The sequence below is a fragment of the Lithobates pipiens genome, unplaced genomic scaffold, assembly GCF_037356315.1.
Source record: "Lithobates pipiens isolate NorthernLeopardFrog02 unplaced genomic scaffold, aLitPip1_a1.2 Scaffold_19, whole genome shotgun sequence".
Taxonomy (NCBI): Eukaryota; Metazoa; Chordata; class Amphibia; order Anura; family Ranidae; genus Lithobates; species Lithobates pipiens.
In genome coordinates, this window is record NW_027507764.1 from 482,150,239 (window position 1) to 482,166,689 (window position 16,451).

Consider the following 16,451-nt stretch of genomic DNA (forward strand, 5'->3'; position numbering starts at 1 on the left):
TTTAGTGCAGAAAAAAAAAATCACACGTAACTGAATGGAACTGCATCTGGTGTGAACTGGCCCTAAATTTGTTGATTGTTTGTTTATGAGGTTCATATGAATGTGTATGCCTTTACTGTAATTTGACTTGGTTTGGCAGAAAATATAATTCTTCCAGAACCTGCCTTTACTATTGAGACACATACTGGAGAAACACTTCAAGTCTGTTCTAATTTTGTTGCTGTCACCTTCCCAGGGTTAGGAGTGAGTGAATGAGGAGGGAGGGAGCCAGCTGAGAGCGAGCACAGAGTCTGTGATCGCTCTTGGGAGGAAAGTAGGAGGGAACGTGCTTGTGCTATGAAGACTCATCTGCCGAGGTGGCAGACGGGAAATGTAGTCTTAGCACTGGGCTTACCGCAGGCAGCAACAAGCAGGATCTGTGGAGCATAAGGACGCAGCGCTGTTTTTGAAAGCAAACAAAATTAAACAGAAAGTGCAAACAAGGACTGTGACAAGAATGCAAATGTAAGTTGCTTCCTGGGGTTATGTATGCTCCCATGTTGTATTTTACAATCTAAATATGGGTGTAGCATGTAAGATGAGAAAGGTGAACTTATTCTATATAGAAGACTATATTAGGATGAGTTAGCAAATAGGGAGAAACAGGTTAAACTTACTGCATTCATCAAGTTTTCATGGTCTCCATTCTGATTCTTTGCTTTTTTACCTCTGTAGAATCAAAAACAAAAAAATAATTATTCACATAAAAATATTTGCAGCACATTGGCTTAGTACTGAAACATTTCTGGCTTGTAGCACTGGGGTCCCTTTATGTATCCAGGTCAGGACACTTCTACATGGAGTTGGCATGTTCTCCTTGGGCCTGCATTGGCTATTCTTCACATACTGCAGTTTCCTCAGACACTCCATAGACATAGCTGGTAGGCTAAGGGGCTCCTGTTCAAATAGTGTTTGTGTGCGTGTGTATGCATGTGAAATCGGGACCTTGGATTGTAAGCTCTTTAAGGGCAGGGACTGATGTGAATGTACAGCATGTAAACTATTGGTGCTATATAAATTTCTGTAAAAAATAAATGTATCACCTAGAAAAGATACAGAAAATGTACCATCACCATCAAAGATATAAGGATGCTCCTTTATATTTGGAAAGTGAATGGAGAGGATATGAATATAAGATTTAAATACTGAGCCAACTCCAAAATATTGCATACAAACTTACCAATTTTATAGTATTCATTTATGGGACGCATACAAAAATAGGAAAAATCCTCACCATAACCTGCATGAACCTCATTATTTTATATAGAACAGCACCTTTAAAATAGCTTCTTGAATATCATCCATGAATTCAAAGCAAGTTTGCAAATGTAACATTTTCTTTTGCTTTGCTGACATCTAAAAGCTGAACTTGTGTCATTAAAGGTCCTGGGAAACATAACGTTCCCGTTATTCCCTGATATAAATGGATGCCTTCACCAGCAAGGCTCTCTTTATATCAAGTTATATCATTATTATTATTATTAAAGCATCCACAGCATCCCTTTTTGTGCATGTTATCTAGGCTATGAGCTATTTAGGAATGTTTAAGAGAAAAAATAAACAGAATGTGCCATGGTAAAGTTTCTGTGAACGTTGCTGAATCACAATTTACAATTCCTTTCTTAAAAATAAATATGTCAATTATTTTTGAAAAATATGAACAGGAAATAAAATATATTTAAAGCTGAAAAATTGGATGTTTGACTTGAAAAAAACCCAGACTTTCCAGGAAACTGGTTGTAATGCATATACTTTGCTCCAAGCGAGCCACTGACTGGTCTATTAGCAATAGAATGTCTAGGTACACTTAGACTGTTATGCCCTGTGCCCTTAACATGGCTAGAGGTGGGGCCAGTACTTTTGTGAACACCTGGGGCAAGGCTACAAACTGAAAGTGCTGCTGTTCTACTTCGAATCGCAGAAACCTTTGGTGATCGAGAAATATAGGGACATGCAGATATGCATCCCTGTTGTCGATGGACGCCAGAAGTTCTCTTCCTTGTAGGATAGAAACCACTGACCTGATCGACTCCATGCAAAAGGAGAGGATCTTCAGGAACTAATTTTGATTCCTTAGATCTAGAATGGGTCTGACATCCCTATTTGGTTTTGGTACTGTAAAAACTTTGAATAAAACCTCAAACCGTGCTCCCCGTCTGGAGATCTGTATGATCACCCCGAGCCAGTAATCGGTCTAATGCTTAGAACAGAAATTGCTTTTTCTCTGAATCTTTGGGAATATTTGACCTCAGAAAACGGGATGGTGGAAACTCCCGAAATTTTAGTTTGTATCCTAGAGACACCGTGGAGATGACATCTGTCCTGAATTTCCTCTTGCCAGACTTCTGAATATTGCAGAAGTCTTCCCCCAACTCTAGCAAGGGGGCGCCTCTTCATGATAAGGCTTTAGCATTCTGCTTTGCAGATTTCCGGCCCCAGGTCTTCTTTTGAGCCTGGGCCTGACCTCTAGAGTCGAGGCTGTTTCCACTGCCTAGAGGCAGATGCCCCTGTGGCATGAGAAAAATCATTTTAAATGAAGGACGTTTATACTTTCTTTTGACTGGCAAAAGAGTACTCTTCCCACTAGAAACCGTTTGGATGTCTTTATCCAAATCCTCCCCAAATAGACGATCCCTATGAAAAGGGAAACTAGTCAGAAGACTTTTGCAAGGTGTTTCTGCTGATTTTTTTTACCACAGGGTCCTACGCATGTGTACCAGCACAAGAGCAAGGTGGGATGCCTTGTGAATAGAGTCATTCAGGGCGTCTATGACAAAACATAGCACCCTTGGTAGTTCGGCCAAATCATGGGCCTGTGTGCAAGGACCTCTTTAAAGGCCTGTCTACACTGGTCCCTTACGGACTGACAGATGCCTATTGCTGCAACTACAGGCTGAGTAACCACACCTGCCAAAGAAAAAGAAACAGAATAAAAAAAAAAAAAAAACATTTAACAGAAATTTTATCTGAGGGTAACACCTCTTCCTCTACCCGCTGTTCCCTTGATAAGGGGTCTAAGGTGGGGGAGGGGGATCTAACACACTTCCTATCCTTTTGGATAGTGGATGCAATTAAAGTTGCTAACCTTCCATCTAAGCCCTGCAGAGCATAAGAAAATGCATTTTCATTCACGTGTACAGGGGCTGAAATGTGAGACGCAGTTGCACCACCAATTGGTTCTAATGACTCATCATTGGTACCTTTGGGGCATCTTTTTTTGGGAGCCATAGTGCTGAGCACAAAAAACAGAGGCACTTTAAGTAAACAAGACAATGTAGTGACTTGCACACTCGCTGAGCAAAATATTTAGCAAAAGAAAATGCCAATAAAGTTCAGCTTTGTTTATCAGAGTGGTGGAGAGATTGGTGTAATCACACTCATCCTGCTCCCTGATGGATTAACCACACTAATAATTTGTTGTTTCCTGTACTGGAAATGCCATGCGTCCCTTACGTGCCCCCGCGCTCTGTGTCCCGTGTGTCCGCTGCAGCTGTTGAGCTGTGACAGTGAGCGTCCGTCTCTGTCCCCAGCGCTTGCACCGTCTGCCTCGTGTACTCACGTGCTGCACACGGCCCAACACCCTAGCCACGTCCCTAACATCCTCCCTCTGTTTTAAAAAAATAAATAAAAAATTAGCCCTAGTCCACACACACGTGGGCGGCTGACACGCCCTTTGAGTGAGAGGCAAGGGAGGGCTGGGCGGTGGAAAGTTAAAAAAAAAAACTTCTGTGGGGAATAGAAAAATTTTGAATTAAAAAAGCCACTACCGTCGCCACCGCACCCCCTAATGGGGGGGTACAAGTTTCAGTTGCACCTCCCTCCCCCAGGGGGCAAATGTGGCTTTCGAGACACACACACGTGCTGTTTGGCTGGACTTCTGAGCTACTGAGAAGCAATGAACTAAGGTATGCATTTACTCCCTATAGTGGGAGTAATGATTATCATTATTACTTTATGTAATGTAAGAAAAGAAAATCATAGATGGACTTTTTACAGTTCCTGGGCTTCTTCCCTTACCTTTCCCTTGCTGCAGGATACTGCTGTAACAGACAGATCCAAAGTTCACCCATCCTGGCGGGGTGCATTAGCAAACCTTCAAGGACTGGGTCCCTAATATAGGGGGTCCAGGGCCTTGGACCTGTATAGCACCCCTCAGGTAAACTTTAGGTAATGTAGCATGACCAGAAAGTCTTGGGTCCTGGGGTCCAGCCCTCAATTAGAGGCATTACAGGCAAAACCTTGTTCTTCTTAAGCAAGGCCCGGGTACTAGCCAGCTTGGCCTTAATGGCACTTTGGATGGATCCAGTCTATGGAGGCTGTTTAAATACAGCATGGGATCCTTCCAGCTTGGAGCTCTTTCAGAGCACATCTTCACTCGTGACCAACACCTTAGACACTGGCGAGAAAAAACGGAGTTACTCCTGGTAGGAGGGGGGGATTATAAAGGGAGACAACTCCCTGTTTAGGGTGTGCCAGTGTCCATCACCTGAAGGTGGCCTATAAGGCACACAGTAATTACTATGCTGCTCTGTGTCCCATGGTGTACGATAAAGAAAAACTGATATAACAATGCAAACAAATATAGGTCGGGGGGAGGGGGGATACGTGTACATAATTGATTCAAGGTGTATGCATATTCCCTTAATGATCCAGAGAGGAGAAAAGGACTGGTTGAAAATATCACCAAAGGTGCTGAATGTATTAGCACTGTAACTGAGCCATCAATCTGGAAATAAAGCAATGGTAAACAAAGTGTCAAACATTTAGAAGGGAAATCAAAGGAAAAGGTAAGTGAACCAACAATGCACTAGCTTAAAGGAACCTATTTATTAAATAAAAAACAAAGCTTTACAACCCCTTTAATGTTGTCAGCTTTTAATAGAAAAGCAGAAGGACTGTCAGGAACACCAGGGATTTCACACAAAAGAAGCAATATGAAGAGAATCAATTTGCTATAGACTATTAGGTTGCATGTTTTTTGGCACATTTTCTGAAAGTGCACCATAGATGCAACATGCAGGATTTTCGGTGCACTTTCAGAAAATGTGCAATCTAATAGAAAGCATTGGGAGCCACGGTTTAAGCACACAAAAACCGCAGGTACACCCACCCTAAGACTAAATTGCAGTGCAGCAGCGTGAAACCAGCCTAAGCTGCAGACAGAGCTCCTCTGTTAATACCAAAGAGACCGGATCACAAACCGCACACTGGGGTCTTGTTTGGAGGACTGATGCCCTGACTTACTGCCCACCTTGTGGTTCTCTACTCAGGCTGAGGGTAGATAGTAGGCACAAGCCTCATGCAGATGTTCACGTTAGGTTGAAGTGCCATGGTCCTGGGCCTGAATATTGAACCATATTGCCAACACAACATCACCTTTCTGGCGAGTACCAACCCCTGAAGTTTAGCTGAGGATCAAGAAAGATGCAATACTAGAAGCCACAGTGGCGCAGCAGTTAGAAATTTTGCTAGACGAGTCTTGATGATGGTGACAAAAAAGTGGCATGCTTCTATTAGAACAGAGAAGACATCACATAAGGTCACTAGCAAAAAAAAAAAAAAAAAAAACCTGAGGGCGGCTGAGAGTGGGAGGGGTTATATTGGGGCAGCTTTGTTTGTCAGTGTCCAATCACTCGAAAGCAACTACATAAAATCCATGGTCCGAGGCTCTGATCCGACGTTCTGTAATGTACTGTGCTTTAGGTTTTGGATGGCATTAGAACCCCTATCAAAAATTCCCTGCTGCCTGTGTCCACTCTAAGGAGAGTCAACTTATTTTTTTGTCTTGGTGAACACTGCCACCAAGACCGACAGTGAAAAAAACCAATACATTTTGTGCTGGTACCAGAAGAGCTAGGCCTAATACTTGAGGTTGGGAGTGGTAATAATGCTTCTTTTATTGCCCTTCCTTAAGCTGCAAAGGCAGTGGAGGGTGTGTACATATGCCGCAGCTGTGATGCTTTGCATTGTGGTATGGGCAAAATGATCTCTTCCGTTACGTTTGGTGCTCAGCAACAACCGCTGAACGTGTCCCACTCAACTGAATGGGGGCTCTCAACTACCACCTACCATGGTTGCAACCTGCAGGGTTTAAGCTAGTGAGGCAGCATAAGAATGCCTCCTCAACGCCTGTCAAATGCCTTCGGAAGGGCGAGCCAATGCAGATCATGCTTCAGAGGGCAAAACAAGTGTAAATTAATCCTTATAAAGAACAATCTTCCAATGGGGATGTCAGGGCTGAGCTCAGCCCTTACTTCTCTCAGCTGGCCGCTCAGCTGTCAGCTAATTTTCAGCTAGTATATCTCCACAGTGAATCACCTGATGATATCCTGCTCGTCAGTCCTGCCTACTTAAGCTGTCCAGTCCAGATGATCTCTGCCTTCGTCTTAGTCACATCTCTAGAGACCCTCTCCTGTGTTTCTGTTAAAGACTTGCTTGGCTGACATTCCTTCCGACTCCAAATCCTGCTTGCTGTTCTACTATGCGCATCTCTGGCTCCCTGACGCTTTGACTTGTCTGCCTAACCATTCCGGTTCCTGAACTCTGGCTATGTTTTGACTATGTTTACGCTATTTACCTTATTTATTATTATTATTAAACAAGTGAGATATAACTGTACTTCTGTTTCAGTCTGATTCATGGTTTCTGACAGGGGACACTTATGGTAACAACTGCCTGAGGGGAGATCTCCCTCACTTTGGAAAGATTTCTTCTCACTTCTGGTTTTTCCAAAGTTTTGGATTTAGCTGCTCTTAGGAGATAAAAAAAAAATCCCCCTCTCTTAGAGATAGATATATATATATATATATATATATATAAAATCTATATCTCTACACACACACACACACACACACACAATCAGCACAGTGGCTAAGCACTTAGCACTTCCGCGTGGCAGCACTAGGGTCGCCAATTTGAATCCTAACCACGGCACTACCTATCTGGAGTCTGCCTCTGCGTGTTCTCCCTGTGACTACGTGGGTTTCCTCCAGGCACTCCGGTTTCCTCCCACACTCCAAAGACACGCTGATAGATTAATTGACTCCTGTGTAAATTGGCCCTAGTGTGTGTATATGTGTTAGGGACCTTAGAGTGTAAGCTTTTTGAGTGCAGTGACTGATGTGAATGTACAATATACAGTACAGACCAAAAGTTTTGACACACCTTCTCAAAGAGTTTTCTTTATTTTCATGACTATGAAAATTGTAGATTCACACTGAAGGCATCAAAACTATGAACACATGTGGAATTATATACTGAACAAAAAGTGTGAAACAACTGAAAATATGTCTTATATTCTAGGTTCTTCAAAGTAGCCACCTTTTACTTTGATTACTGCTCCGCACGCTCTTGGCATTCTGTTGATGAGCTTCAAGAGGTAGTCACCTGAAATGGCTTTCCAACAGTCTTAAAGGAGTTCCCAGAGATGCTTAGCACTTGTTGGCCCTTTTGCCTTCACTCTGCGGTCCAGCTCACCCCAAACCATTGGGTTCAGGTCCGGTGACTGTGGAGGTCAGGTCATCTGGCGCAGCACCCCATCACTCTCCTTCTTGGTCAAATAGCCCTTACACAGCCTGGAGGTGTGTTTGGGGTCATTGTCATGTTGAAAAATAAATGATGGTCCAACTAAACGCAAACTGGATGGAATAGCATGCCGCTGCAAGATGCTGTGGTAGCCATGCTGGTTCAGTATGCCTTCAATTTTGAATAAATCCCCAACAGTGTCACCAAAGCACCCCCACACCATCAAACCTCCTCCTCCATGCTTCACGGTGGGAACCAGGCATGTAGAGTCCATCCGTTTACCTCTTCTGCGTCGCACAAAGACACGGTGGTTGGAACCAAAGATCTCAAACTTGGACTCATCAGACCAAAGCACAGATTTCCACTGGTCTAATGTTAATTCCTTGTGTTCTTTAGCCCAAACAAGTCTCTTCTGCTTGTTGCCTGTCCTCAGCAGTGGTTTCCTAGCAGCCATTTTACCATGAAGGCCTGATTCACACAGTCTCCTCTTAACAGTTGCTCTAGAGATGTGTCTGCTGCTAGAACTCTGTGTGGCATTGACCTGTTCACTAATCTGAGCTGCTGTTAACCTGCGATTTCTGAGGCTGGTGACTCGGATGAACTTATCGTCCGCAGCAGAGGTTACTCTTGGTCTTCCTTTCCTGGGGCGGTCGTCATGTGAGCCAGTTTCTTTGTAGTGCTTGATGGTTTTTGTCACTGCACTTGGGGACACTTTCAAAGTTTTCCCAATTGTTCGGACTGACTGACCTTCGTTTCTTAAAGTAATGATGGCCACTCGTTTTTCTCTACTTAGAATTTGTATTATGGCAAGAAAAAAGCAACTAACAGTCTATTCAGTAGGACTATGAGCTGTGTACTGTATCCACCTCCTGCACAATATAACTGATGGTCCCAACCCCATTTATAAGGCTTGAAATCCCACTTATTAAACCTGACAGGGCCCACCTGTGAAGTGAAAACCATTTAAGATGACTACCTCAAAAAGCAAAAGGTGGCTACTTTGAAGAACCTAGAATATAAGACATATTTTCAGTTGTTTCACACTTTTTTGTTAAGTATATAATTCCACATGTGTTAATTCATAGTTTTGATGCCTTCAGTGTGAATCTACAATTTTCATAGTCGTGAAAATAAAGAAAACTCTTTGAATGAGAAGGTGTGTCAAAACTTTTGGTCTGTACTGTATATGTATGACATTCACTAGTGGTATATCAATCACTAATCTAAAACAAATGCACACTGAAAAATCATCTGTAGTGAGCTTTTGGTGATTGTCACATTTACTGCTTGATAAAGAAGTCATCCAATAGATTGCTTTTGTGTTTAAAGGGCAAGGCAAATCTCTCAAATGGGACACATACTGGAGAAATAAAAATAGATAGGTTTTAATTGATTCCGTTTTACATCTAAAATTAAAAAAAGGGTTTGGATTTAGATAAATATTGTATAATAGATTGAGCCTATTAAAGAGGAAGTAAACCCTTCCAAACAACTTGGACCTACAGGTAAGCCTAGATTAAGGCTTACCTGTAGGTCCAAGCAATATCTCCTAAACCTATATGGTTTAGGAGATATTTGCCCGAAAATGGGCACCGCTGTCTACGGCGCATGCGCCGTAGACAGCGGCGCGCAGGCGCACTAAATGCGGCAAATCCATGAATGGATTTGCCAAATTTGTCGACTCCCGTGCGCATGCGCGGGAGTGACGTCATCGCGGCTTCGCCGAGTGGCAGCGGCGGAGCTGCGAGACGCGACTCCCGTGCGCATGCGCGGGAGTGACGTCATCGCGGCTTCGCCGCTGTGATTCGTCGGAGCTGCGAGACGCCACCAGCAACATGGATGCGGCGGACTACAGGGATCAGCGGCGACTTTGCTGGCTCCTGTGTCAGGTAAGTGACACATAATGAGCTACTATGCGATGCATAGTAGTCCATTATGCTTTACCTTTGCAGGGAAAAAAAGAGGAAGTAAACCCATCAGGGTTTACTTCCTCTTTAAATGAAATGTATTTTAGCAGTGACTGCTATTAGTCACATTAGTGTTATCTGCTACTTTAATCTACAATATATGCGGCAGCATTGTATTTTCAGCTCTATTAAACAGCCAGCATTTTGGGGCTGTGATCAGATGTAGTTTGCGTGACATCCATGTCTAGACCTCAGTGCAAAACAAAATGATGTGATCTTACCTGTCACAGCTAGAGCAGAGGAAGAAGAGGACGGTAATGAAAAGAAAGTTGGATAGTAGAGCCAGGCCGCCCCATACTAAGAGTAGGCTGTCTTCACTGCTGACTTCTCCATTCACGACAGCCACAGCTTCCTGTACCAGTGGAGGCATTCTCAGCAACTGGGTACGTGCTCAACAAGTGGCCTCATTTGTATAACGGGATTTCACTTCCTGGAAGAGAAAAAGTCACACATTATAACATCTACACAGGACTTCTTGCAGCTAAATGCTTCTTTGGAAAAATATACCACAATTTCCTTCCCTAAAATACACAAAATTGCTGAATTAGAAGTAAAAAGGTTTGTGGTCAATGTTATTTTTGAGGCTGGCTTCACACCTTTCCGCTGTGGTTTTGTCTGTGAATCAAGGTGAATGCCACAGCAATGCGCTATCACGCGAAAATGTGTGCAGCACACGTTTTGCATGATAGTGCCTTGCCGTAGCATTCACCTTGAATCCCAACACACAAGACAACGCAGCTCCAACTTACATGCACTGCGGTGTATTGCACTGCCAACAATAGTGCATCCAACCCTGCTTATTGACTGCTGACAAAGCAAAGACTTCAAGAGGTATACTTGGAGTGACCCTGTGAGGTAATCTGGCTACATTACACGACACAAAATTCAGATTAAAATAAATCAAGTGTACTTTTTAACACAATTGACATTTTTGCTGGATATACCATAGTAGCTCACAGACTGGTTTCAGCCAATAGCATTTTGCTTTAGCAATGGTAGGACACAGAATACAGCGTGTGAGAATCTTTCAGTTGCGCAGTTTATAATTTCCAGCATATTGGGTCGGCTTCACAAAAGTACTGGTTTATGAGCTCTTTTAAAAGTGGTTGAGAGTGTTTTCCCCAGTTGGCTAAAGTTGGTAAATTTGAGATTGTTGCAATCAATGTGATAGTTAGATTTTCGGTTTTTGTTTTGTTTTTGTTTTAATAACAAAAAGAGAATAGACAAATAAGAAGTGACAAGCCATACTGAGTCATACACATAATAGAATAAAATAGGCGATACGGTCACAAGCCCAAAATGGCTACAATGGCACATCCAGGCCCCACTTTAACATGGAGCAAAAGTGGCAGCTGCTCTGGACCTAATCATAGTTGTGGGGCCCAAAGCAGCTGTCCCTTGCCTGCAAATAGTTATGTGGATTTGGCTATCACTCAGGAGATGAGGGCATAATTAAATGTTGGTGCACTGGTGATTGGTTGGGTGTTATGTCCGCAGCCCGTGTGGCGATTGGCCAGCTTGGTAAAGTAAAAAATGTCAGGGGAGAGCACCTGTCAGTCCGGGCACAGTCACACCGATCCCTCTCCCTCACCATGTCCGACAAGCCGCAGACCATCAGTTCACTGAAGAACTTCTTCACTGGAGGGTTTGGCTTTGTGTACCTGGGGTTCGCCTGACATCCTTTGGACACTATCAATGTTAGACCGTAAGGGGGGGTTGTCAAAGCAGGGGTTTTGTTGAGGGGGCCCGATGTAACGATGGGGGTAGTTTATGGGGCAGGGTCCTGTGTAATAATGGGGTTAGTATGCAGGAGGGATCCTGTGTAATGATGGAGGAGGGAGACCTGTGTTACTACCGTTGGCACGTATGTACTGTTACAGATCAAGCTAAGGACTTGTTAGTGGACCAGTTCTTTATGTTTATATTATTAAAGTTTTTATTTAATTTTTTTTTTTTTTTGTTTTTTTTTGTTTTTTTTAGATAAGTCTATCTGTGTGTTTGTTTTATGGGACTTTGGGGGAAAATTGTTTGCCCAGGGTCCAATCAATATTAAAGAGAGCCCTGGGCACGCCACATGTAGATTGTCATCCATGAAAGATCAATGCAACTTCAGTCATACTTAAACAATACTTAAAGAAATGAATCACAAATAATAATAAAAAAAAAATTAGATATTCAACCTTTAATAGAAAAAAACACAGGGTTGTAGACCAAATGCCAAGTACATGACATGTGCACAGCTTATATCAACTGTAACAGATCAGCAAAAGGTGAAGAAAAGAGGGGGGCGCACGCAACCACTGAACCATAGCCTTGGCAGTTCCAAATACACCCAGTCCTGAACATAATGGAAAAAGAAATACAACTTAAAATAATAATCGACCCTTCAGCTTTACAAAACACTGAGTCTAGTTATAAAATATTGCATGCATGTCAAACATTTGTGCAAGCTAAACGAAATTTCACAGTAGGGTTTCTAATAGAATAATTCCTGTATCATCAGCGCCATCTACTGGTCAAAATGTGGTATAGGTTTCTAAAATACCTTAATGAGACTGGAATGAATCTATTATAAAACAGAGACATTTTGTTCAGCTTGTACTAATGTTTGACTCTCACTTGTTTATGACATTTGTGCAACAAATGTTTTATAAATAGACCCCCATTTAACACAAGGTGTACATAAATGACAATGTACACATATCACAATGGGTATGTGTTACCACTGTGGTTTGAGACTTGGTATCCAGTACTGTATAGTATTGGTCGTGGTTTATAAAATGGGTCTCATTTTAGAGCTTATCCTCGAGCGATTTCTATGCTAGTATTATGTTGTATTGATTTTCTGTCCAGTGAGTACAGGGTGCTGACTACTGATAGCAGTTTTAGTGATATTGTTTGATTGTTGATTATTATTCTTTGGTTTTAAAGTGGTAGGCTGTACTTCTCATGCTGGATCCTTACCATTTACGACTTTTGGGTGTAGCAGTTTTATATTTTGTGAATCACTCTTAATTTTTTTATTTTTTTTTACAAACCTCCTTTCTTTGGAAATACTGTCGGAATAAACTCTGAAGGTTTTTTCCGACAGAATTCCGCTGAAACTGTCTTACGTGCACACCAAAGTCTGATCGTCAAGAACGTGGTGACGTACAACACGTATGACTAGAAAAAGGAAGTTCAATAGCCAGTAGCCAATAGCTTCCATTCTCGTACTTGCTTCAGTGCATGCGTTGTTTTTGGTCCGTCGGAACAGCATACAGCAGTTTTCCTGATAGGAATTGGTTCCGTCAGGAAATATTTAGAACATGTTCTATTTCTAGGTCCGTCAGAATTTTCGAAAAAAAAAAAAAAGTCTGATGAGGCATACACACAATCGTAATATACAATGAAAAGCTTCTGTCGGACATTCCGCTCATGTGTACGTGGCATAAGAGGAAGATGCGGCTGAGATGGGACCTGTAGAAGGAGAGAAGTGCAAGAGAAGAGGACAACGCTGGATCTGCTTGACTAGTAAGTATATTTATGAACATGGAAAGATGACAGGAGGTAAAGTACTTCTGAGAGTGTGAAGTTCTTCTGTAAACCTTTTTTTAAAATGTAATTTTGTAACACTCTCACTTTTTTATTAAAAAAAAATAAAACCTGGAAGCAAAATAAGGTAAAAAACAAAATAAAAAACACTTCAGCCTCGAAAAGGTTTTACCCCTTAAGGACCAGGCCATTTTTTGCGATACGGCACTGCGTTAGTTTAACTAGTAATTGCGTGGCCGTGCGACGATGTACCCAAATAAAATGAGGATGTCCTTTTTTCCCCACAAATAGAGCTTTTTTTTGGTGATATTTGATCACCTCTGTGTTTTTTTTTTTGCACTATAAACTTTCTCCTATAAAAAATATCCAATCCAAAAAAATGTAAAAAAGCAAAATTTCTTCATCAGTTTAGGCCAAAATGTATTTTGCTACTTTTTTTTTTTTTACCAAAAATATCTCAATAAGCGTATATTAATTGGTTTGCGCAAAACTTATAGCATCTACAAACTATGGGTTTTTTAATGGCATTTTTGGGAACCAGTGACATTATTACAGTGATCAGTGCTAAAAATATGCACTGTTACTGTACTAATGACACTGGAAGAGAGAGGGTTAACATCAGGGGCGATCAAAGGGTTAAGGTTGTCCCTAGGAAGTGCTTGCTAACTGTGTGGCGGATGGTCTGACTGGAGGAAGACTGAGATTGATGTTCCTGCTTAGCAGGAGCACAAGATCTCGATATTCTTCCCTGTCAGAATGGCAATCTGCCTTCTTCTGCCTCTCTGGGGAGCGATTGTGGGTGGCCGGCAGACATCGGGTCTACTATTATACAGTAATTATTAGCAGAGGTTACCTGAGACCAGAACATTAATTTAAGGGTTCCTCCGTGTTACAAAGGTTGAGAAAGGTTGGTCTATATCAGGGATCCTCAAACTACGGCCCTCCAGCTGTTGCAAAACTACACATCCCATGAGGCATTGTAAAACTCTGACATTCACAGACATGACTAGGCATGATGGGAATTGTAGTTCCTGAACAACTGGAGGGCCATAGTAATGGTCTATATGAACTGCATTTATCATTGTCCATCACATGTTCACTCAATTTTTATATTTAAAATGCAGCATGGCTCATACATCAAGTGAACACCAACGTGGCATTTACCTTACAAATAAAGATCACATCTCCCCCACATAGAAGCACATTGTTACCATCTATACTGCATGTGGTAATTACCTGTAAATTATTTTTAGAGTCTTAACTAATCCCATCAGCCTGCATACCAAATATATAAAAGCTCTTCTAAATAAACTAAGTTCTTCACCCAATATGATGATCAAATTCTATGAATGCAAACATTTCTTCCATGCACACCGCAAAGCATTTTCTCCTTCATGTATAACATATCTGGCCACAAGGTGACACCACAGTCCTGTCGTCTGACAGATCTATTCAGCATTACAGCTCAGTATCTGCGGACACTTGGCTGACAGGAGGTTATAAAAGACTCTGCTTTCTATGAAAACCACAGACTTTTCAAACCTCTGCCTATTGATTCAATACAGTTTCACAGTCCTTTTTCAGGTTGCAATTCTCAGAAATTTGAAATGCAATGATGATCCGCAGTATGTTGGCCTAAACATGATTACAGGAATTTAAAACATAGATGAGGAAATACGCCATACCTCATTTTGAAAGTGCAAAAAATTCAAAGCAACTGCTAAAAATAACAAAAGCCACAGATTGAGAGCGAACCCATCATGAACCAACAAGGGTGGTGCTAAATGCAAAGTGCAGTGCATTACAGCAAGTCTATATTCTGAGTGATTACTGCAATGTTTATCTCAAAGTGGCCCTTCACTCTTGTCATCTACTTTACATTATATTACACCCGCTTAAGACATTTTTTATTATTTCTGTACTTATTTGTTTTACAAACACCTTCCTTTGAAAATGCCAGTCTGAGCCTCTGCCTTTCTTGACTTGGTAAGAATGAGGTTGCCCCAGCTGCCCACAACCTCATGGAATACCCACACCATGCATTAGTGTGGCTTTGAGCCAATCTTCAGCATATGCACTTCTGATGGGGTGCGCCAGCAGGGGTCTAGCTGCAAGAACCCAGAAGAGACAGCCAGGTCCCCTATGATGTACAAGAGGAAGATGGCAGCTGTGATGGGACCTGTAGGAGGACAGCAGTGCAGGAGAAGAAGACAACGCTGGATCTGCTGGGCTTGTAAGTATATTTATGAGCCTAGAAAGATGACAGGAGGTAAAGAATGCACTATTTTGTTAGTCCTTCTGTAAACCTTTTTTTGATGCCATTTTCTTTGATGTCACACCCCCACTTGCTTTGCTTCCATGTTCTTTAAATAAAATATAGATTTGTCAAAAATGTATATTATTATATATGTATGTATGTATATATATATGTATAATATTATATATGTATGTATGTATGTATATATATATATGTATAATATTATATATGTATAATATTATATATATATATATATATATATATATATATATATATATATATATATATATATATTCTATATATCTCTATATATCTCATTTTTGTTTGACTTGGGTTCATTCAACCTCTCTGCTTAAAGAAAAAATTTCCAGAGGGAAACATGGAGGCTACCATTACCAACTTCCTATTCCAAAAAGATTCTAGTTGCCCATCTGTAATGCTGACCCCCTAGGCTTTATTAATGGTTGTCATTAACCCACAACAGATATGCAGAGCGCCTTCCTCCTTTGCTGTTTGCATACACATGCCAGGTCGAGAACTAAAAAAAACATGGAGTTAGTAGAACAGCATACAAGCCAAATCACTATGTCCACTGGGGTTTTAATTTATCTAAACATAACTAGTAGTGGTCACATTCAACTGGACCTTCTTTAATGTTGAAGATGTTTTGCCTTCATCCATTCAACAATTCATACAATCAGCTATGTAACTCAAACATTTAACACCATGTTCCACCTTACTTCAACATGGTCATTGAATTATACAATTAGATGTTTATTTCACAAATTTTACACACCCCATTATGGAAAATCAACATCTGACTTCATGTATTCCATCAGATTGAGTTAAAATGACTAAATTACATGTATGACACACTCAAAGCTGAGAAAGCTACTTGGAGTAGCAAAACATTTTCATCCAAGCACAAAGTCAGTAGAATGTGACTTCTAGCCAGCCGAGCCACCAGAATTTTCAGAAGCAGGTCAGCAATGGCTGCCTCTGCATTTCTCTTAGAATGGTTTACCATGTTGGCCATTTTGCGAGCACATTTTTTCAGCTGACTTGTATTGTAATGCTGGCTATGCAGCGGGCTGAATGGAAAATAAAAAAATAAACACAGATTCCTGCAT

General features: G+C 41.4%; 1 protein-coding gene across 2 annotated transcripts in view; it reads right to left on the reverse strand.

Moving 5' to 3' along the window:
• The window catches only part of PAG1 (phosphoprotein membrane anchor with glycosphingolipid microdomains 1), a 381,650-nt gene that overhangs the window by 16,513 nt on the left and 348,686 nt on the right, over positions 1-16,451 (reverse strand). For both annotated transcript variants that reach the window (XM_077492929.1, XM_077492930.1), the window contains 2 exons: positions 9,752-9,960; positions 657-708 (listed from right to left, as the gene is read on the reverse strand). In XM_077492929.1, coding sequence (XP_077349055.1) covers positions 657-708; positions 9,752-9,900 — 201 coding nt within the window. In that variant the 5' untranslated portion in view covers positions 9,901-9,960. The remainder of the gene's footprint in view (positions 1-656; positions 709-9,751; positions 9,961-16,451) is intronic.